Source organism: Drosophila mojavensis, unplaced genomic scaffold, assembly GCF_018153725.1.
Source record: "Drosophila mojavensis isolate 15081-1352.22 unplaced genomic scaffold, ASM1815372v1 contig_136, whole genome shotgun sequence".
In the NCBI taxonomy this organism is placed as follows: Eukaryota; Metazoa; Arthropoda; class Insecta; order Diptera; family Drosophilidae; genus Drosophila; species Drosophila mojavensis.
Genome location: NW_025318667.1, coordinates 19,316,666 through 19,340,687, shown reverse-complemented (window position 1 = coordinate 19,340,687; position 24,022 = coordinate 19,316,666). Strand labels below are relative to the sequence as shown.

Below are 24,022 nucleotides of genomic sequence, written 5' to 3'. Positions count from 1 at the left end.
ACTCACTGTGACAGAGCGGCCGACAGAGTGCGAGACGAGCAGGGCACAACAGAGAGCAGAGAACACAGAACAGAGAACACAGAACAGAGAACAGAGAGCTTTGCAGCTGGACAGCTGACACATTTGTAAGCGAGTTTTGGGGAGCCTAGACGATGGCTTCCAGGTGCTTTACTTCATTTCGTTGGCTTAGACGCAATTTTACAATATCATCATTTGACTTCAGCTCAAAGGCTTTAGCTTTAATTAACTTAAAAACCCTTAAGACTATGTGATGAAACTTAATGGGAGGTATAATCAATCTATAATAAAACTAGCATGCATTTCTATTAAAGCTCCAGCTTACTGAAAGCACAGAAGAGTTTGTTGAATCCATTTAACAATTAAACTGATAAGTAGAATATAACTATTATATAATCCACCAAAGATCCTGTTCACTGTGAGATTTTAGGAGATTTTAAGCCAGATTTACAAAGAAGCCTATACAAAATAAAGAAATTTTACCATGAAAACCCAACTGTCCTTATTGAGAAACCATTTGTCATTTTTTAGCATATTTTGCAATTTAAATTCCTATCGGAGCAGATATCAAAGCTTCTTCTATTATCGAGATCACTTATCGGATTATCGTATAGGTCGATTATGCATGCCCGAAGCAGAGCCGCATTGAGTAACCAATCGATCGGAAAGGTTAAAATTACTAGCATTGAATTTAGAAAAAGAAAAGAAAATATAATAATTCAACAGGCCTTAAGTGAAAGCTTTATTAGAAAGCTCCACGCCCAAGCTCTTTAAAGCTTCAAGTGTGCATCGGCTACGGCAAACTATTTGCAAATATGTTTAGCTTGCCATCGATTGCATTTGCCATTTTCACAGTTTCCCATGTAAATTTGTGAAAAAAAAAAAAATAGGCGAGAAGAAGAAGCAGCAGCAGCAGCAGCAGCAGAGGAGGTGAGCTAAAAAACTGGCAACGCATGCGAAAACACTTTTGTCAACTGGCAAAAAAGGAAAAAAAAAAAAAACGAAGCGATGGCGACAAACAGCAAACAAACTTTTACCTCCCAACTCGTTGGCTGCAATGGCAAAAATAACAGCAGCAGCAACAACAACAAATGCAAAAAGTTCATTTACGTAAATGCGAATTCGGCAAGCGCTTCGCTATTGTGAGAAATTAATCAGCAAATGGATTTTCAATTTTCCCATTAACACTCGGCAACCAGAGCTGCCCCGAGCTGTGGCATCTTCAACTTTGACGCCCCATAGTGCAAGCAGCGTATGCTTTTACACTGTCCGCCCCTCACTTTGTTTCAAAACACATATATTCGTAAAAAAACAGAGAGAAAAACTGACGTCAGAAGCATATGTAATCAGAGTTTCTGTCGGGCTTAGGAAATTGCTTGCATAGAGCCAAATGACAGGCAGCAAATCTTCTTGTCGCACAGCCGAATAAATATAATTAAGTAATACCATTTTGAGGGAGAGAGAGGGGGAAGAAGAAGAAGAAGCGAGAGGAGTCGTGCGCGAGTGTGTATGTGTGTGTGTGTATGTGTGTGCCTTGCGCCATTCCCAAAATCAGGAAACAGGTTGCAGCAGTTGCAGCCGCATCAGCCACTCCATCGCTCGCCATCTCCAGCTCTAACTCGATGTCAGCTACGGCTTCTGGCTACTGGGTTTTGGGTATGGGTCAAAGTGTTTGCTAGTTGTGCACACACACACACATACACACAGTCACCTGGCCGTAAGGTGTTTGGCTTGGGCTTAGCTTTTTCTTTTGCTGCTGAGTGTTGTTTAGCTATTATGCAACCGCACGCGGATCATGGGCTGCAGGCGCCTTGCAACAAATGTTGCATCATCCAACTCAACGCTCACTGCAACTACAGAATAGTCAAGGTTTCGTTGACACACCGAAAATGCCTTATCATTAATCTAAAACATATACCTAAGCTATGATCGTTAACAGTCCAAAGAAAAGAAACAGGAAAGAAATGTGAACTATGACAAGCGGAAGATTTTATACCCTAGTCAATGGCAGAGAGATTGTAAGTTTAAATATCATTAAGAAACTCTTTTTTTTTTTCATATACAAACTTATTTTCCAGCAACTCATTTCAGATATGAATAATATAACAGTACAGCTAAATTGGATAGTTTCCTAATTTGTATAGTATTTATATATAACTTTGAAGATTCACAAAATATATTATAATTAATATTGAATTAACCTATAAAGAAGAAGCTTAAAGTATGTATAACGAAATATTTCAGCAATCAAAATTCTTCTATGGTTTATACCTATACTCTTACTTACTCAAAACATCTCGGCTCGGCGTTTGGCTACTACAATCCAAAAATCTACTAGCAACAGCTCTAGAACAAGGAAAAGACTCGGACGACATAACCCTCTAGCCTGACTGAATCAAGTCTTCATTTAAAATCTATCAGCTACCACCGGAATCTTGATCTCTGATGCCTTTAACTATTTATTCATCTAAAAAACAATTGTATATATTTTATATATTAACTTATTCTCTGCTTTACACTTTACGTGTTATATTCCCTATGCCCGATGTACAGGGTATATAAATATCTAAGCATAATCAATATGCATTATAAGAGCTGTGATTGATTATCGATATATACATACATATGTAAATCTCCGACTCTATGATCATTTGACAGCATTAGTTGGACTTAAATGATGATGAGCTACAGAGACACAAAGCTAAAAATAACCAAAAAGCTTGAGTCACACTTGAAGCACAATTAAACAAACAAGAAGAATTTGTCAGAGGGAAGTGAGAGGGAGCGAGAGAGAGAGAGATGGAAGAAAATGAGAGGGAGACAGACGTACAGAAAGAAAACGTGCTATAGAGAGAGGAAATGAAGCATAAGACAGAGAGAGAAAAAAAGATAGATATACAAAAATAGACGAATACTGAAAACGTCAGTAAGGGAGAGAGAGGAAGCGCGAGAAGAAAAAGAGAGAAAAAAGAGAAAGAAGAAAAGACAAAAAAAAAGAGAGAAAAGCGAGAGAGTAAAAAAAAATACAGAGAAAGAGAAAAAGAGAGAGTCAAAAAAGATCAGAAATACATTGAGAGACATATAGAAAGGGGAGAAACAGGGAATGAGACAGATATAGAGAGAACGTGAAACAGAGAGAGAGAGAGAGAAAAGACATTGAAAAATAGAGAAAAGAGATAGAGTGAAGAAAATACGGAGAAAGAGAAAACGAAAGATTCAAAAAAGATTAGAAAGACATTGAGAGACAAATAGAATGGGGAGAAACAGAGAATGAGACAGGTATAAAAAGAACGTGAAATAGAGAGAGAGAGAAAGGGAGAAGAAAAAGGCATGAAGGAAAGATAATGCGTGGGATGGAAAAATAGAGAGAAAAATCAGAGGAAGATTGAAAAAGAAATAGAGATAGATAAAAATAAATAAAAAATATGAGACAAAGTATGAGAAATAGAGAGAGAGAGAGAGAGAGAGAGCGAAAAATCAGCGAAAGACGAAGAAAGAATTTCAATTAAAAATCGCTGATGACTCAAAAATTGTATTGGGATCAATGACAACAATTAGGAACATTGATAAGAAATTGTTAAGTATCACATCAGTTGTTGGGCCCAATTTATGAATCGCTTATAGCCGAGTTATGATAAGGGATAAGCGATAACGATTTACGGCTATATCAATTGTGAATTCCGCTGACATTCTCACGTGAACACTTTAGCCTTGGCCCAAAGCAAAACCCAGCCGTCCATAGACGGAGTTTTTATCAGTCCTCAACTGTTGTAATTGAGTTGTTTGTTGCAAAGCGGGATGCTTCTAATTGCATTAGACGTGCCCCGCGAACGACAAAGGATTGCTGAAGGTCAGCACTCAATGGGCTTTTAATTGAGTCAAATGGGTAATTTAATTGCGCCAAAGGATGCCCGGACGATAACAATCAGAGGGCCGACAGCGTGTGGGCGTCGGCCGGACGGCAAACAGCGTAAAGATGCAGAGACTCCGGCACTCCCTCGGTCGCTCGCTCCATCGCTCGTACACACGCACGCAGGCACGCACGCATATTTTGGGCCTAAACGACGACTAGGCGAGCTAATCTTTATGACTATCGCGACACTTTATGGGGCGACGATAACGAAAACGACAGCTGGACACTGCGGCGTATGAGCAATGCGACAGACAATGACGACGTCACGTAGCTGAAGCATATGTCAGATGTCATCGCTGATAGCGCGTCGCCGTCCCACATCCGTGATATATGCGTTAGCCGATCTGCTGCGACAGCTCCGGCAACTGGGTCGCTCACTCGCTCACCTTCTTCTTACTCTTCGTGCTTGCCTTTCTGTCTGCCTACTAAATACATACAAATATCGTGTGAGATATGCACACCTGTGGAATGAAATGATACGTGGACTTTGCGTAACGTTTTTGCCAAGGAAATCACGATATTGTCGGAAGTCACGTTAAGCTGAGCCAGGTGAGCAGCTTGAGTTGAGCTACAAATTGGCCGCATGCTATTCTTGGTTGAAATTAACCGGCCTTGCTCGGCACTCCACATTGCTAGAGCGATTCAGATACATAGCTATGTGAGTCAGGCTGTTTATCGCGATGTTCCGAAGAGTTCTTTCTGCTCTATCTTCAGACTTCACACTTAGTTTATAGCCATTGTAATATACGATATATGTACCTCTATAATGATCCCTAATTTGATAATAATGCTGCTAAAAACGAGCTCTACGAGCCAGCCGAAGTAATCGTCTACAGTGGCAGATGATTGCACAAGATATTGTAAAGATAAGCTATATAGTATATATGCTTATCTGAGGAACGGCTATAGCTACTAATGTAACTGTTGTTAATGGGGCTTTAAAACTTCTTTATTTTTAGCATAGATTATGTCTGATCTATGTCAGAAAGAGAGAGAGAGAGACCCACCATATCATCCGGCCTGGATGTCATCACTAATAATATCTCTGCTGGACTAAAGGAGCACAAGTCTTGGTTTACATGTTTTCAACTAATGACGGGCAGGACTAACTGGACTCAGCTCGCTATTCTGATCAAGAACATAAATGCTTTATGGGGTCTGCCACGCTTCCTGCTACCATTATACCATGCATTCTTATATTCCATAAATTACAAAGGCTAACTCGAATATCTGAAGCCATGCCCACATCCTTTCATCTCATTCCATCATCCTAATAATCCCCTTAATCCACATCTGGTTATTCACTTCCCCACTTTTATAATATGTTCTATATTTTCTTACGTAATCTGTTAACAAGTCGTTAAATAGTCTGTTAGGTCAAAAATTTGAATTGATTTCTAACACTACCCACTTGGGATCATGTGGTCTAACTAATGACTTAGTCAGCTCTGTTTTTTCTGTCACGTTCTGTGACGCTTTGCTTTTGCAAGTTTTTCACGTGTTAAAATCAATTGACAAGCATCCGGAAAAATTTCAACGTCGAGTTTGTAATTTATTTATTTTTTTTTTTTAATTCTCAATATGCCACCGAAGAAGCATAAGGAGAATTGCAAAAAAAAGCTCAATGTCCGCAGTGCTGCAGTTATTAAAATGGGGAGGAAATGTAAGCATAGATGCAAGCAATGTCAAGCAAGGATCAGGCGGAGGATGTTGAGGGCCCAGCGGAAAAATGCTACCAATTCAGAGGTTAATCTAGTGCCGGCTAACGGGTCTAACGAACAGTAAGCTTTTAGCCAACAAAATTAAGCATATATCAAATGAATTCAATTTGATTCTTCCAATGCATTAATGCACACACATAAATACATATATTTCAATAGACAAGCCACTCAGTTGGCAAGCTCCGAACAAGGCCATACCGAGCCGAATGCCGAACAGCAATACTCTATTTTTGACGTCAATGACGAAAGCACGCTCCCGGATTATGTGGAATGGCTAACCGATCCGAACTATAGATCGATCACGCCCATACCGAATGATATAGTAGAATTTATGTCCTCAGAAGACAGTGACTCCAATGATTCGGAGAGCACTCTGCAGACATAAGCGCAGCTTGTAATCTCATAAAACGGTAACTAGACATTTCATTCATTGTTTCTATATCTCATAATTCATCCAATCACTTATCTTAAAGTTTGCGCTTTCTATAAACAAAAACGAAAAAAAAAAAAAAAAAAAAAAAAAAAAAAATACAGTCTGGCAATTGGAGCATAACCTATTAATTATATCTGAGCATCTCATAGACTTCAGTGGCGTGTCAGGACTGATAACTGGATTATAACAACATGAGCTACGAACTAGTCCACATTCCTTAAGCTACTCCGAGTTCAAGAGGTGCTTTAACATCAAACTGTATATTTATCCAGCCAGACTATTTCTAAATAAAAGACTCAGCGAATCCAAATGTTGGAGCATACATACATACATATACCTATTCATTTAACACACCTTTAGATATCTAGGGTATCTCAGCAGTCTGCCTGTTAAGTATTTAGCCGCATTCACTTTTCTTTTTTTCGCGCTTTTCTTTCTATAAACTTTCCCATAGAGAACTGAGTCGCCTGGCTCCGGTTTCGCTCGCTTCGCGGATGCTGGCGAAAATTTCGACTTTGCTTTTTCGCAGGCTCTGGAAACTTTTGTCAGCGGGTTGACGACTTTTTGACATTTGTCGCCGTTGGAGTTATGAAGGAAGCGACAGCCGAGAAACATCCTCATTTTCAACATCATAAACGTCGCCTTATTAAAAGTGCAAAAACTTTTATATTCCTGCAGATTGTTGTTGCTGCTGGCACGGCGTATGCGTGTGCAAGTGGGCGTGTTCGTGGACGTGGACGGGGGCGTTGCTGGTGTCTGGGCGGCGCATTGCAATGCAAAAGTTGGGCGCTAAACTAACCAAGAAATTATTATCAGTGTACGCATAATTCATTAAAACGTGCAACTTTTTTGGGCTGTGCGTGTGGGGGGGGCGCCAGGCGGAGAGGGGTGGCCCGCCCACCCATGGTTGGAGCTATGTAGGCGTGGCAGCTTTTGGCTGCCTGCTGCTTACGCTGATGACAGCGACGGCAACATGCGCTGATGATGATAATGTCAAAGTGCACTTTGTTATTATATCAGAAGACGCGCACACACACACACATGCTCACGCACACACACACATGCACACATGAGCCGGCAGCGGAAGGAAGAAACTAAATAACTTTGTTAAAAGTGCGCTCTGTTTATGCACGATTCTCTCCATCACACTTCTACTTATTTTAGCGCTCTCTCTCTCTCTCTCTCTCTCTCTCTATCGCGCTTTCTCTCATTCACACTGTGCATGTGTGTGTGTGTGTGTCACTTGCGGTGCAATACAATGAAGTTATCGTCCAAGTTTTAAGCGTGAACTTTTTGCTATGCCAGCAGCTACGCCTCCACTTCAGTCTCCATACACCCCCACCCCCTTTCCGGCTCCCTCCTGCTTGCTCTCAAGCAACCGCAGCCATTGCATTGAAAATTGGCCGCCTTCCTTTTAGCGGAAACCCAGGACCCCCATTTGCCGCCAGCCGCCCCATCATAATTCGCTATTAGAAGTCACTTAAAAACTTTTCCAAGTTTTCCATGCAGCTGCCAACATCGTTGTCAGACCGCCTACTGGCAGCGACGCCTCTACCGCACCGCACCGCATCGCCCACAGCCCAAGCAGCTAGCACCTATCCATGCACTCGGCAGACAGACGCACATATCGAGCCAGCAGACCGAGAAACTTTTAGCTTCGCTTTCGTAGCTCGAAAATTATATTAATTGCGCGGCATGCACTTTTTAATTGAATGATTGTGGGCATTATGGGGGGCGTGGCCGAGCAAGTTGCGAGCCACGGCGATGGGTCGCCAGACGGTAGAACACAGAATTCCTATGTTCTGCAGTCAAACGGAATAGTCCAACAGAAAGTATGTCTTATTGTCATTTATCGATATCGATTGGCAACTATCGATAGTTACGGACTACTCAAGTGGTTTTATTTTGAGAATTACCGATATTCCTTATGCTGCCAGCTGTCGACTATCGAAGATTTGTATTTTCTTATGAATGCGTCTCAAAATAACTGTTGTAAACTATCGATTGTTATTGCTTAACGACCATTTAACGCTCGCTTGGATTCTATTATGCAAATGTATTGGTGTTATATTTTATAAATATGACTATCGAACGTAATCAATATTGTATTTCCCTCTGGCTGCATAACGTAAAAACTGTTATCGACGTTAAATTACGTTAAATTAATTTAATTATATATATGTATATATATTCAATACTTTGTCCGCTACTATGCATATGCCGATATATGTATGTAGCTATCGGTAAGAGGCGCTTTTCGAATAATATTATTATCTTCGATATATATAATTATATATATAATTGAATGCTATCGATATTCTTCAGTAAATTAACAAGAAACAAGATATTGTATATGTATATGTATTGGCTGGGATATTCGTGAGCACTGAAATCTGCCAGATGTGTGAGATATGTGGCCTCACATGTTCCCTTATTGAAAAGCAAAGAAGAAGGGCAACAACTGCACACAATTCAGTGATTTTAATCGGCACAGATAATCGAAATATGCACATTTCCTTAAGACCACAGATCGTTATATTTTTTTTTAAATACCTGGGACTATCGATAAATTTCTATACTGGTTTATCGTAGAGTCATTAACATATAACACTTATATAATTGCTTGATCATTTTAGTTTATAACAGTTTATAGGCATTTATTTTTCGTATTTCCATAAATTAAATTTTGCCTCAAGAACTATCGATAGTCCCCAGTTGCCCGCACTTAACGCCAACAATCAACCACATTTTGAATAAGTTAACCGAATAAGTAAACCAGATTGTATTTAATGGCCAATACACGTTAAACGTTAATAGATAGCCGTTAAGCTCTCGGGGGCGTTCTCATCTATGGCCCAAGCAACTGAATCAGATATTTGTATGTATGTATGTGCATAACTGTGATTGAATTGACATAGCATTGAATTGGTATTCAATTGGGCTACAATATTACCTCGTTTATGCATGTGCATGGCTAAAGATGAGTATGTATGAGTCTTAATGCAATGCTACGCATACGCCGCGTGTGCCGTTTAAATTCGATTTGCCAGCATTTCAATTTAATTAATCTGCAGCTAACGGCTTCTGATGTCGCCGCTGCCAACGCCGCCAACGCCGCCGTCGCTGCTGCTGATAAATGAGACTTTGGTTCTCCAAAGTATGCAATGAGTATTATTAAATGCATACATAATTGCATTTTAAACGCGCACAAACAAAAGCCAAGCTGTCAATGGCCCCCGCCTGCAACCTGGCCGGCGCATCAATTTCCAGCCCGCCCCTGAGCTGAAATCATCATTAAAGTAATTATAGCTGTCAGCGCGACAATGCATTGGGCCAGGATGCGCCATTCATCCAGGTGGGCAGTGCCAGGCGCATGCAAGACAGGTTCATAAACGTAATTTCCGAAGCCTCGCAGCCACCCGCGCTCTCTATTGCCAAAGCCAGAGCCAAAGCTATGCTCTACCTGGCCGAAAGCCAAAAGCTTTTAAGCATTTCAATATTCCAGATTGTCGCAGGATCAGCGGCATAAGTTCTATACGAATACAATAACTTCAAGTTTTTTCAAAGCGCAATTTACTAAGCTTTCTGCTTAATCATAACAATGTCAAGAGCTTTTATTTAATTTTAATGAGCTTTGTAGTAAATTGAAAGCTTTAGCTCCGAAAAGTTTTATTGTATATAACCCCTTCAGCTTCTTTTATGTCGCATTATTAAAGAAATTTATGAGAGCTTTAACACAAATACATATTACATATGCTTTTATGAACTTTGAGAGTGTTTTTGGACTTTGCATTTTGAATTTTGAATATTGATCAATTAAATCATTCATTCAGGTTTCTTAAATATATATTTAATATATTAAAGTTGTAATACGACTGTTGAAGCTGCAATGAAATTTTAATGAGCTTTCCTCAACTTGTTGTACTTTAATTATTCAAAGTACATACATATATAAATATTATAATCGGCTGAGATTTCTTGGGTTTTAATATTACATACTTCTAGGTGAAGTTTGAGACAAGTAAGTCAACACCTAATATTAATTGTAATGAACTTTAGAAAGATTTTCACGTTTTTAGAGTATATTAAATTTTATAGATTTATTAGTTCCTCTTTTATTTATTTATTTATTTTATTTATTTTTTAATTTTTTTTTTTTGTACTAAAAATTTTTACGCAAGGCTTACAATATTCTTGTATAAGTTTTTATTAACTTTCGAATTGCAGCAATGTAGTGCACATTTTTGAATAAATTCATATATACAGATTTCTTGTATTTTAATAAAAATATTTAAGCGAGCTTTAATACAAATAAACATAATATAACATAATAATACATAAATCCATAAGGTTTCATCCACTTGAATACAAATATACACATCCATAGGCTTTCATGCACTTTAATACAAATGTAGAAATCTATAAGCTTTCTTGAACCTTTAATGAGCATTGCAGAGATATGAAAGTCTTTTTTTTTTCTTAAGTATTTAAATCAGTTAATTATAAAATCAGTTGGTGTTTACAGTTTTGTTAATAAACACATTCAGGCGAGCTTTTAAAAAAATTCTATTATCGTAACATTTTAGTTACTCTCATAGTCTTACGCATTTAGTATGCAACCATATTATTCCATCTTCTGTCGTAAAGCTCTTTATCTAATCAAAAACTTTTGAATGCGATATTATGATTAAGTTCTAGCATCTCGTTAAGTGTTTGGCTGTGCTGTTCGCATGAGTCAGGAGCTCTGTTTACAGTTTATCTAACGCAAATTTGTTTAGTTTCCACTTTGGCGATAATATCTCAGTTTTCTACAGCAATTAAAGAGTCAACCACGCTTTGGTAGGCAGCCAGCCGAACGGGGCTATTCGCATGCCGAGCATCGTGTTCAGCTGCTCCTTCCGCGCCATCTCCCCGTCCCTGCCCGCCCTCTTTCCACTCTTCCATCGGCTCTTTTGCCGCTCTCTTTCATTTGCATCGCCGCGGCGGCTGGCAACGAAAGCAAAAGCCTCAAATCAAAGTCCAAGTCCAAAGTCAAAGTCAAACCACTTTTGGCACTTTGCTCGCTCTTTCCTGCTGTCTTAGGCCTGGCTTATGCAGATCGTTGCGTTTCTCTCTCTCTCTTTCGCTCGCTCGCTCGCTCGCTCTTCCTTTGACTGTGGCTTGGCCAGAAACTCAATGCTTTGCTCGTTGGCGCTGCCTCGCCTGGCTGCACTTCATTACCGCTGCAGCCAACAGAGACTTTGGCCCCAAAAGCTTTAACTATAACCTACCTTACACGCCTCTCTCACTTGCTCTCTCTGCCTCTCCCTCACTCCCTCACTCCGTCTCCAGCCTCTGCTAAGAACTTGGCGCTCTGACTGATTAACGTGATTTGCTGATGAGTTTTGGTGCTAGCTCAAACTTTTCCATCTCTCTCGCTCTTGCTCTGCCTCCACTTTGTTGTTGTTGTTGTTGTTGTTCTGTTTACTCTTCAACGCTTCTTTGGCTTGTTGACTTGTTGTTTGCTGTTGGTTTTGTTGCCGTTGTTGCTGTTGTTGCTGCTGTTGCTGCTGTTGCTGCTGCTTTTAATAACTCTGGCAAGCGTAGCATGACGCACTGCGTCCCAGCTTCGGTTGTTCTTGAGTTTTAATTGAAACTTTGCCGTTCCTCACGCGTTCAGCCGAGGCGGTGGCACTGACTATAGATAGAAGACTAAAAGAGATAGAGAGAGGGTGAGAGAGAGAGAGGGAGTGGCAGGGGGAGAGGGTAAGAGAGACATAAACTTAGAGACACAAACACAAATATATATACATGTAGCTGCTGTTACTCTATGTGTGTGTGTATGTGTGTGTGTGTGTGTGTGTGTGTGTGTGTGTGTGGGGAGAGAGGGTTGACTTTCTAGGCTGCATCCAAATGTTAATGCTTTTGATGTTAATGAGACGACACACACACACACACACACACTTTTGAGGTGAGCTGCTGCTGCATAACGGAATAACGGCATGAAGTCAAAAAAAAAAGAAGAAGTAAGTGCTGCAGTTGCCCAATGAGCGCCCGTGATTGATGAGCTTTGATTGATTGCCTGCAAGTGGACAAGAATTTGCACTCAATTTTGAGCAAGTTTATGCCGTGCCACGCCTCCTGCTCAGCTGCAGTCGCCTGTCAACGGCTGCACGCGGCTGTCAGTTGGCTAAAATGCAACTCCATTGACACTTGGAGTTAGCCAAAAAGGCAATTGCCATGTGATAGAATGACTAAGAGATACCCTGTAAACATTCATATAGTAATAGTATGTAGAGAGAGCAGAATCTAAAATGAATACGCCTTAGCTTATCTCTTTCAATTCATTTGACTGAGCTGAGTATACCCTATATTTCCTAGTATTAATAAAGTAAGCATAATAGGTAAGTCGAGCGAGTGTTACCGACTGCAGAATACTCATGCACGGTCTATATGCAAGTCTCAGATGAACGATCGGGTGGAAGGATGGACGGATGGACACTCAGACAGAGGACAGGTCGGTCAGGTCGGACATTGCACAAAACCAATATGCTCATTTCACTTTTATGAGCGAGCACAACAGCTGCAAATGAACAGCAAATAATTGAAGCGCAAGTCAAACAACTGAAGTAATCAACGAAATCTAAATCTAAAATTCGCCGGCTTGCGCCATTGACATTGAAGTTTGGGCCGTGCTCAAGGTCAACAAATAGTTGACGTCAACGCTGGCAGCGGCAGAGGCAGCGGCAGAGGTAGAGGCAGCGGCAGGTGCGCAAGTACATTGAAATGCATTGCCCAGCGCTAATAGCAGGCAGCAGCAGCAGCAGCAGCAGCAGCAATAGCAACAACAACTATTAATTACACAATATCTACATACATATAAATATGTGTACATGGAGAGTCAGAGCCCCTGCACTCTGTCGTATTCACATTGTCTATGTCTATTCAAATGCTCAAAGTCAAGTGCAAAACGAAATCATGCGACATCGACTCGACTCATTAAAATGCTGAGTAAACGCGCCGAGCTACGCGCCCCGAGCGGATCATTAAACGTAAAAAAAAAGAAAAGAAAAATTAAAAAAAAAGAGGAGATACATAGATCTTTCCATCTTGCTCGCACTCGCTCGCTGTTGTTTGGTGCGCCGGCGCACCTGGGGCCAAGTTGAATAATGAATTTAGCTAAGATTGCAACCTAACTAAATTAATTATCAGCTCTGGCTCGGGCTACGCACTATATTGAAATCTATGTATATCATTTCGCATCGGCTCCTATGTAATTGTTTGGCGCACGAGCGAACGAACATGTGTGCGGACCGTTGGGATGCCAGCGAACATGTTGCTGTAAACACCTGTTACTTTACAGCCCAAACATGTTGCATGCCGATGACCACAGACAGTGACATGCGCGCATGCGTGCTTCAATAATTTGTGCGTTGCACGGTGGAATTGGATGCTCAGAACTACAACGATTACTGAACACATCCGGCATGTACTTGAGTTACCCATTTATTCGTGGGAATTAATTGCCGTATGAAAGCCCATTCAGTGGCTTATTATCTGGTATAAAGGTATTGTTATGGCTACTGCATCAAATTACTGAAAATAATTGTATAGAAACAATGCGCATTAAAGTCACACTAGATAAGTTAGATAGAAGCATTATCAATTATTATTTAAATGATTATCATTATTTGTAGAATTTAAATTGAAAGCAAACAGGCAAATAAACACTTTTAAGCACATCAACATTTTATTATTTACGAAGAAAATCTCTATTTGTATATATCTAATTAAAATCAATTGAATTGTCAAGCAGCATAATTGCTCCGTTCCGTTTCGTGGCTGTTCGCGCCACTGTGCAGAATCAGCCAGCAACATGTTGCGACAACAGCGCTGTTAAGCCCAGCCAGTTCGGTTAACAGCGCGTCGTCAACCTCACGAATGTCTGTTAGAGTGCGACGTTAGTCTTTTGCCGGCATTCAAAGCGAACGCGTGCGTTACATGTTCGTCGCCGTCGCTGTTAGCTGTTTTTTGTAAAACGGTGCAAAGTTTGCGTAAATATTTTCTTGTTAGTTTGGCGCGCGTGATAGATTCTAGGCGCTAACGGTTAACATTATTGTTGTTTTGTTCTGATTGCTGAGTTGCCAAATTAAAAGCATCATCATTCGATTGTCTTAACATTGTTGGCGGTCCGCGTGGCCCGCAGGACAAATACCAACAACAACAACACATTTGTGTTAGTTTTTTTTTCGTGTGTGAATTTTTTTTTTTTTTTTTTGTTTATCTTGGTTTATTTTGGCGATCGAAACGCAGTGTTTTATATATGAAAATATAGTTTCAAGTGCATTTGTTGCTAATTTCGCTACACGTGAAGTGCTACACACACACGCACACACATACGTCGTACATGTCGTTTGCATGTGTGTATATAGCGTGTAAAAGGAAAACCTAAAGAAGCAGCAAAAACAAATTTTTGATGTACAAGCAAATAAGAAGAAATACCAAGTCGAAAGAAATTTAAAACCGGATTCAATACAACAACAACAACAATAACAACGAGTAGAAGAACGACAACAACAACAAAAATAATAACAGAAGCAGCCACAGCTACAGCAGCCGCCGATACAACAAAAACAAATTTAGTTTTCTTCTCATTCTGCTGTTGTTGCTGTGTGCGTAGCAGCGCTGCCGAAGTCGACGTCGGCGTCTATCCTCTCAGCAGCATCTGAACGCAGCTGCTGTTCCGTGGGACTGTGTGGGCCTTGTTGTTGTCGTCGCTGCTCCCGCTGCTGCTGTTAAAAGGCGGCAGAGCAAGCGCAACAGGAGCAGCCACGTTGCGTCGCGCCGATCGCTGTGCAAGAATTAGAAGCAGCAGAGGCTGAGACACCATCAGAGTCGCAAGCAGAAGGTGAGTGCAGTCCACACACACACACATAAACACGCACACTAACGTGCTAGCACTCACACGCTGGCAAGCATGTGCAAATGTTTGCTGTTGTTGTTCTGTTAGTTTATGTGGGCAGCAACAAAACGGTCACAGGCCGCAAGCGAACCGAGTGTGTGAGGGAGAGCAAGAGAGCAAGAGAGAACAGAATCAAGAAAAGGAGACGCCGATGACAGCGTGCAAATGTTAATTCTCTTGAATGAAAAACTGAGCGGAAACTATTCTCAATTTGAGAACAAAGTCTTTCTGTAATATCCGAGGCTTACAAACATACAATACATACATATATACGAAAAAGTGAATAAGTAAATGTGATTGATAAGCGATCAATTGATATAAAGTGTAAATAAATAAGGCAATTCTTGCATTTTTGCTGATCTTCGCTTGAGCAACAGATGGAATGAAAGTGGAATACAAGAAGAAGTGTTTTGCATTACATTTTGTGCTACTTCTGAAGAGTTATTCATTAAGTAAGAAATGGGGCATATTGGTTTCTGACATGCCTATAAAATTGCAAAAACCTGCCTTAAATTAACGATCTAAATTTCGAGCTGATGTAGTGAACGGCTAGATTTGGCTTGTTTTCAGCTATTTGTTAGCTAAAAACGGGCATTGCGCAGTGGCCATTAGCCGGCGGCGAAGTGAAAGGAGTGCAGAAATCTAAAACCTAAAAAAAGTGCCCAGTGCAGAGCGCAGCTAGAGACGGACGAGCATATTCATTCATAAGTGTAAATCAATGCAAATATCGGTCAACATATGCATGTGCATATATGTATGTATGTATGTATGTATGTATGTATGTATGTATATATTCATACTGTCAGGTGTCCGACATACTGCGCTGGCGCCATTAAAATTGCTGGCATAATGAGCTAAAAAGCTGAAAAAACCAACCCATCTAAGTACTCTATATATGTATGTATGTGCATACATATATATATTTATGTACATATGTAAATATAGAAATCTACGTATGATTTGTTGGCATTGCACTCTTTACACACTTTTGTTTGTTTATTTTTTTTATTTTATTTTTTTTTGTCTTTGGTTTCTTCTTTGCTTTCGATTCATATTTAAATATTTATATATACGTATGCATATAGTATATATTTATATATATTATACTCTTAGCCCTTTTGCTTGCAACGTTGAATTGAGTTTTCGAAAGGGTTGCGCTAATATGGAGTAATCGAATTAACTGCAAATGCGAGTAGATTTACAGTTACATGCAAAACTCTCAGAGCTAATTGGTTGATTCAGTCATCGGTCATGGAGCTAAGTCAATTAGAAGAGAGCTACTGTTGAATGTAAGGCTGAGCAGTGTTGGTAAACTCTTTCAGCAGATCCCCAATCAATCAGTTACACATTGATATAGAATATAGTATAGCTTGTAATACATACATATATATATATATATGTATGTATGCACGACACATTCATTTGTTTAAGAGTTTCTTGCTGGCATCGCAGTCTAAAAGAGCCGCTAATTCAATTAGCACTCGGCGTATGGCGAGCGAAGGCTGTGCGGGGCTCGAACGGGGGAACATTCAACGATAAATTGGATTAATGCAGATATAAAGAGAGCAGCAGCAAGTAGGGGGCAGACGCAGGCGAAGAAGAAGAGCAGCAGCTATGAAAAAAAATAGAAACGTTGTAATAGCATTTTGTTAGCGTTTTAATGAAACAAATTTCTAACATTCGCTCACACAAATGCAAATGCCAATAAATTCCAATATATACATACGAGCAGAGACTGTAGTTACAATGAAATCTACGAGGGAGAGAGAGGGAAACAGAGAGAGGAAGAGACACTAGGTACTAAACGAGTAAAAGTTGCAACTTTTCAATTGTTTTTATAGCTTCATCTTGACCAAACAATGAACATTCAAAATAATTTGTTGAAAATTATAAACAATTGACTCTGACTTGGCCCAAAATTATATGAAAATTGTATTAACAATTATATATTAAAAAAAATATATATTTTAAATATTTATATTATTATATACAAAAAATTTAATTTCTATTTAATTTCTAAAACCAAAATTTTAAAGGAAATCTCTTTTAGTCCAACAATACATTTCTATATACCTGAAGGCGAACTCTTCCTCTTATTTCGTATGCTTTTATATATGAAATTGTCTATTGTTAATGTTCTTTTCATGGAAATTCATATTTTTAATCGCCTCAAGGATGCAAAGACTTTTTACACAACAAAAGAATTAGCAAGATGAACAAAAATTACAAATTGCCTGCTTAAGTTGATATTTGGCCTGGAGAGATGCATGTTAGCCGCGCTGCATTCACACACACACACACACACACACACACTCAATGCTAATTGGAAATGCATTTCAGTCTAATTCTAGTTCTCTCTCTCTCTCTCTCTATCTCTCTCTTTCTCTCCTTCGCTCTGCTAGTTATGGTTGCTAGAACCAGGTCAAATGGACAATTCCATAATCAAATTACATATAATTGACGTGTTTTTTTTTTTTTCTTTCTTTTCTGTTCTTAATTTTTATTATTTTTTGTGTGCTACGTCTTATTTTATTGATTTCTGTTTGATCCTTTTCATTCATTTGTTCCGCTATCATATATTGTGATTAGCAGTGCTGAATAACATTGTTTGGCATGGAATTGTTTTACAAATTTGTTCACTCTTTGACAATACGAAATGAGCCTGGGGCTATTAGAATATTGGATACTAGCTTGTTTCACTTACCTTTTATTAGAGTCAAAGAGTTTGAGCTTCCGAATATTTTTGTTGCCCCATGAAATGTTTTCATTGAGACTTAATTGGTAAGAGAATATTTTTACATAATTCTAGATAACATGATTGCTTTTTCTTTAAGCTTGTATTTATATAGGTTCAAATATCTGTTGTTGTTTATTATTATCAACAACTATAATTACATAGTTTTTTGTGTGTTAATAATATGTAATTGACTCAAAAAAAAAAAAAAAAAATTTTTTTTTAATGGTTTGTGCAATATATATTTTTTTAAATCTTTATTGTTATATTATATGATAATTATTCTGAAAAAATAATATTTTGGTTTCATTATTATATATTATAATCTTTGTAATCTGATAATTTTAAATTATAAATTAAAACTAATTATAATAATGATTAATAAGCTAAACTAAATAAAATATTTAATATCATTTATCTTAATTATAAAATAATTTTTTTCTTGATTATTTAAATTGTTCGTTTAAAAACTATTTGACCTTAATTAGTATAAAAAAAAAAAAATGAAAAACAAAAAATTATTAATTATAAATTTTGACAAATATTTTATTTTTCTTATTAAAAATACAAGTATTTTATATGCATTATAACTGTTTATCTATAAAGCAATTGAATAAACATATAGGAAAAACTATAACTATAACTAACTAACTATAAATGTCTATCTATAAAGCAATTAAATAAACATATAGGAAAAACTATCACAATTCGATTAAATTTTTTGCCATAGCCAAAATCTTATGCAATTCGCTCATCAATTGTTTCACTTTCAACACTGTTAATTTGAATTGCGAAAAAGAAAGTGAAAATCGTGCATATGCACAAAAAATTAATGAATATATAATATTTATATATATAAATATAGATATGTATAGACATATGTGTCTATGTCTATGTATTTATATATTTATAAAACTGAAAGCCAAACCCAAGCCGCATAATCAGCATCAAATTTAACTCTGAGTCGAGCAAACACACGACACGAACATGGAACATCAGCCGCATTGTGCGTCCAGCACTCCCTCGTGTAAACTAATTAAATTGAAGACCTGGCAAATATCATTGATGTATTTTAAAAGATTGATTAATGTGTTTATGGCTAGCGAGCTGAGGAGGCTTTTGGATATCTCCATTTCGATACGATACGATACGAGCAGCACATGCCTCTAATGAGTGGAGGCGAGTCATTCGATACATTCGCCTCATTCATTCACGTGGCTCGAGCTCGGACCGCATTTATGATTTATTGTTAATTTTCGGCCCAATGCATTGTTCTCTCTCTCTCTCTCTCTCTCTCTCTCTCTCTCTTGCACTCGCTCTCTCTAGCTTTTGGATTATGTTTCATGATTTCTTTCATCATTTCGCAAATGACACTTCTGTGTTTGTTTTGTGAAACTGCAGTTTGGCAATCCGGAAACAATGAGCCACCAAACAATTACATCGCCCAATCGACTGCCCAACATATAGATATATATTTTATACGTATATGTATTATTTGTTGCTTGAGCCTACGATGGTTAAAGTTTATTTGATTTTTTTTTCTGCTTTTTATAATTAATTGTGTATTTACATTTGCCTTAGAAATATTTTTTTTTATTTCATTTGCTCGCGCCGTAGCATTTGGAATCAATTTTATTGCATGCGCTGATAACATCTGCTCCAAGACCAATTGGCGTTAGGTATACATAAATAAATATAGAAATTTCTTTTAATGATCATATGATTTATGAACGCAAGCACATTATAGGTATTCCGCAAGTTGTTAAACTCGTTAGTAAAAGTACTTCAAAAATACAATTAAATGGATTTTTTTGTAACTGACTCTTGAAGCTTTCTTGTCGTTAAATTTCTAGATTTCCATTACTTCATTCTTCAATAAATGTTAAACTAGTAAGATTATAAATTTGATAGCTTCTTTTTTTCTCAACATTTTTTTCGCTAAAATCTTTTCATTTTTTCTCTTTTGACTGTGGTGAACTTTTTGGCACCTCGAAATTCGTAGAGTTGTTATCGTTAGATCTTTTTAAAGATCAGCTATGCTCAGCACTTCATGCCTAATCGTGTGAGCTTTACACGCTCAGTTCTAATTCCCAGACACCCAATGCAACAAAACAAAAAACAAAAAAAAACTGAATAAAAAAAATCTTGACAACCGCAAAACCCAAATTACGAGCAAAAGACAAAAAAAACAAGTAAGAAAGCTCTAGTCGAGACTGCTCGACTACGAGATCCCCTGAACCCTTGGAGCAATAGATATTTCAATACTTTTTCGCGACTTTCAGCTTACACAAGAAACACGCACACACACACACACGCACGTACGCACACACAGGTATACATACACACACACGCATACAGACACACATACTCACACACACGCATACAGACACAAACGCATACACACACACATACACACACACATACACATACAAGCAACCACGCATAAACACGCATGGGCTGCAGTGTGCGCTTACTATGAGAACTTAATTGTTTAATAACTTTTTTTATGGACGTACGATCTTCATGAAACTTTTAGATTATGATTATAACATGAATATGCATGTAATTTCCAAAGCACAAGTCTCTAGTATTTGAAATACGCTTTTTACAAAAGTGAGGGTGAGGGGGTGAATTTAGAGGTGGGGGGTAAATTTTAACAAAAACCGAAATTGTATAAATTGCATATAAGCATACATTAAAAATTTGGAGACTCTAGCAATAAAGGTGTAGAAGATATAATTTTATAACTGGGTTTCGATAAGGTTTTTTATCGATAAAAAAAGATCGGGATGAGTTATCGATTTTTAATGATAAACTTGATATGCGCGCTGTAATTACGGACATTTTAAAAAAAATTTGAAGTCTCTAGCTCTTATATCTTCTGAAATCGACGCGTTCATACATACGGACAGACGGACAGACGGACAGACAGACGGACAGGGCCAAATCAACTCAGCTCGTCACCCTGATCAAGAATATATATACTTTGTGGGGTCTGCCACGCCTCCTTCTCCCTGTTACATACATTTCAACAAAACCATTATACCCTGATTTCCCATTGAAAATGGGTTCAGGGTCTAAAAAAAGAGAAAAATAAAACATTTTCTTTAGCTGATTTGTTGTAAAATGTGCCTATTATCATTTTTGGCTGTTTCATTTTCTTAGCGCTTTTTCAATTGTCTGCCATTGCATGGCTTTTTTTTTTTTTTTTTTTTTTTGGCTTTTGTTTTTTCATCGCCTTTGGTTCGGTTTGGCTCTGCATTATTTTATATTTAGCTGGCTGCTTCTTGGGTCTCTGGGTTTTTGCCCGCTTCTTTCTTTCGAGCAGCGCACGAAACGCATTTGCCGCAAGAAATCACAAACCGCATTCAGAGAAGCCAAAATGAGTGCATGGCGTTTCGTGTGACACGATCTGAGATGTGGAAGTGGAATGTGAAGCTGCGAGGCGCGTTTTATATATAGCATTGCAATTCGGTGTCGGGCATTTGTGGCATTCAAAGAGCCAAGCAGCGACATCGATATGCATCCAAGTGGGTTAGACTTATCGATAACAAGCAAATGCTTGCACTTAACGATCTATTTTGAAATTGATTAGCGCTCAAGCAGATAAGCTCTTGATACTTTCCTATGAATTGGTTTACTGTATATCAACTATAATGAATCTAGTTTTCGATAGTTATCGAATTCTACACAGTTCAAAAAGAGGTAAGCCACAAATACAAGACTTATATAAAAGGAACAACAACAACATTTTAGTTCACTAAACACGTCTGCCGATAAGTCAAAGAATACCTCTCGATTACTTATCGAAACAAGTTTCAACTACGCCGTATTGCTCCTCGGGCAGACTGAGCAAACTTTTTGCTCTTCATATTCTTTTTTTTTTTCGCAGCTGTCGCCAACTCTTTTTTGATGCGATTTTAAGTTTTTTGCCGCCAACAACCCCGCTTAGTTTTTGCGAAACAGATGGGCAACATGTGTGGGGAACACGAAGGAGTCGCCACACGTGACAAGTGAGAGCAACAGAACAGCGGCGTGTGTATGTTGTCCCCTTCTTGTGGCAGCAGTCCGAGCTGCGAATTGCAAGCGCTGGAGGGCTGCAAATGCGACACGTTATACCCTGTACTTTAGGTGGGAGAGTATATTGACTGACTTGAAGCGAGGTGAGAGTGCTCAAGCGATAGCTTAAGGCAGTATTACTACTGATGTCCTGTATTCCTATTCATGTAGATGGAAGAGGTTAGCCTAATGAACGGAAGACGAAATTGCTCTATTAATGCGTGTGAGAAATGCATATTTTATATAGCTGATATCTTTTTGTATGATTGTTAAAGACAGTCATATATAAACAGTATACCCATTGACTCGTTTACGGGGTAGTTTGCTTCATATGTTATGAAACTGAAATATGAGAATGCTGAGAAAGGAATTCGGCATGCGAACTGAAGGAAGGGATCGAGAGGTAGAAGAAGGCGAGAGAGCGTGGAAGGGAGAAAAGGCGAGAGATAGAGGGAGAAACAGAGACAGATATAGAGAGAAGGAGAGCGAGTACGAAAGAGCGAAAGTGAAAGCTAGAGAAAGAGATTGAGAGCTATTAATGCAGAGGGAGACACGGAGAGAGATCGGGAATGAGAGCCCGAGTATGCTAGACAGAACCATCGCAAGAAGCGAAAGATTTAAGTATTCTACGCTCTCGATAAATTATTCGATTCTCAGTAAACGTCTATTCAGCTCCTTTTACAGGGTATTTGGCAGTCGGTTAGCTGCGCCAGCTTGGTGCTCGCTTGCTTCTATTTGTGTAATTAAAATAATAATAATAATAATGCGACGCCGTCTGAGGTGGGGACGTCTGCACGTGTGCGTCTCGAGTGGACGCACCAGCCGAAGTGTGTGCGGTGGAGCTGGCTGTGGGGCTGGGCAGAGGTGTGAACAATTTGGTGGCACATGTGTGTGCGCATTGTAGTTGTTGTTGTTGCTGTTGCTGTAGCTGTTGCTGTTGCTATTGTTGTTTGTTTGTTGTTGATGGGATTGTTTTTTCGCTTTGTTTGTTCGTGCATTTGACTTTAGTCGCTGTGCTTTGGCGTTTGTTCTACTTGTTTTCTTGTTGGCATTTGGAGTGCACACGCCATGGCACTACTATATATGTGTGTGGTGGGTGTGAGTGTGAGAGTTGCGAGTTTTTTTTTTTTATTTTGGAGGCAGCTCCACAGTTAAATTTATTTTAAATGCATTCCAAGAACTGTCAAGCGGAACCAGGAAAAAACGATCTTCAAACAGAACAGAACAAACAGAGCTGCAAGACGTAGCTAATGGAAATCTATTTGAGTTCTATTGATATTTGAGCTTGGGCTAATCGTGAGCTAATCCTTTGTGAATCGGGGCATTGAAGCTGTGAATGGAATAAGTTAGAACAGAGCTTTCTATTTATAGTTGATATTATCCAATGATAATATTTTTTTAGTTTGTTAACTCTAGAATTTATATTATTTAGGGATAGAATTTATAATGGAGATTTCAAGCGATATTTTATTGCTAAGCTAGCTAGCTGCGTATCAAGTATGGCAAAAAGAATAACAACTTACTTTTAAGCTTGTTTTCTTCATTTAAATTAAAATACTTACCATACTCTATAATATAACAATTTAAATAACAAAAGATAATGTCACATACATTTTTTCTACTCAGTTATTTATACATAGGCACATATCATGTGATAATTCTACAGATAAATTATGTGTGCTTAGGTATACAAACCCATAATTTATAGATCATATAATCTTTTCTTACTATTACTCGAAAGCCAGACAAAAACTATTCACAATGGTAGTCCCTAAATTATAAGCCAGACGGAGCCACGCAACGCTGTCAATTCTATATTGATGGGTTTTGGCGTCTGCGAAAAGTGAATTTGCATGATTGAAGGGCCACAGATCCAAGTGGAGTCACAGACAGCACAAGAAATCAAGCAACAAAAAAAAAAAAACAAAAATGAAAGAAACAAACACAAAAATGGCAAAGACAACCGGTTTTTTTGTTGTATATATTTTTGTTGTTGTTGCTGATGTTGCCGATGTTGTATGCCTTTAACAAATTCCTGCAGCAGCTGAACTGAAACTCTCAAAAAAGAAAAGAGGAGAGAAAAAAGAAAAAACGTAAAGAAAATACTAAATTTGTGGCTGTGCGGCAGCCGAGCAGCAAACATACAACGTGCAACAGCCACAGAGCAGCAACAACAACAAAGCCGGGCGACGCATGTTTTGGC

The 24,022-nt window shown here is 38.5% G+C and overlaps 2 protein-coding genes across 3 annotated transcripts in view; both read left to right on the top strand.

The window, feature by feature from the left end:
* Positions 1-5,421: 5,421 nt before the first annotated feature.
* On the top strand, positions 5,422-6,411 carry LOC6584248. Of its 2 annotated transcripts, none has more exons than XM_032732312.2 (3): positions 5,422-5,712; positions 5,812-6,062; positions 6,235-6,411. In XM_032732312.2, the coding sequence occupies exons 1-2, from the start codon at positions 5,513-5,515 to the stop codon at positions 6,035-6,037; spliced, it is 426 nt and encodes a 141-aa protein (XP_032588203.1). In that variant the 5' UTR covers positions 5,422-5,512; the 3' UTR covers positions 6,038-6,062; positions 6,235-6,411. The 2 variants fall into 2 exon arrangements, with proteins under 2 accessions (XP_032588203.1, XP_043865679.1); XM_044009744.1 differs by having other exon boundaries at positions 6,124-6,411.
* An 8,251-nt stretch (positions 6,412-14,662) lies between these two features.
* The window catches only part of LOC6584245, a 107,738-nt gene continuing 98,378 nt past the window's right edge, over positions 14,663-24,022 (top strand). The window contains exon 1 of the mRNA XM_032732211.2: positions 14,663-14,972. The gene's annotated coding sequence lies outside the window, so the exon portion shown is untranslated. The remainder of the gene's footprint in view (positions 14,973-24,022) is intronic.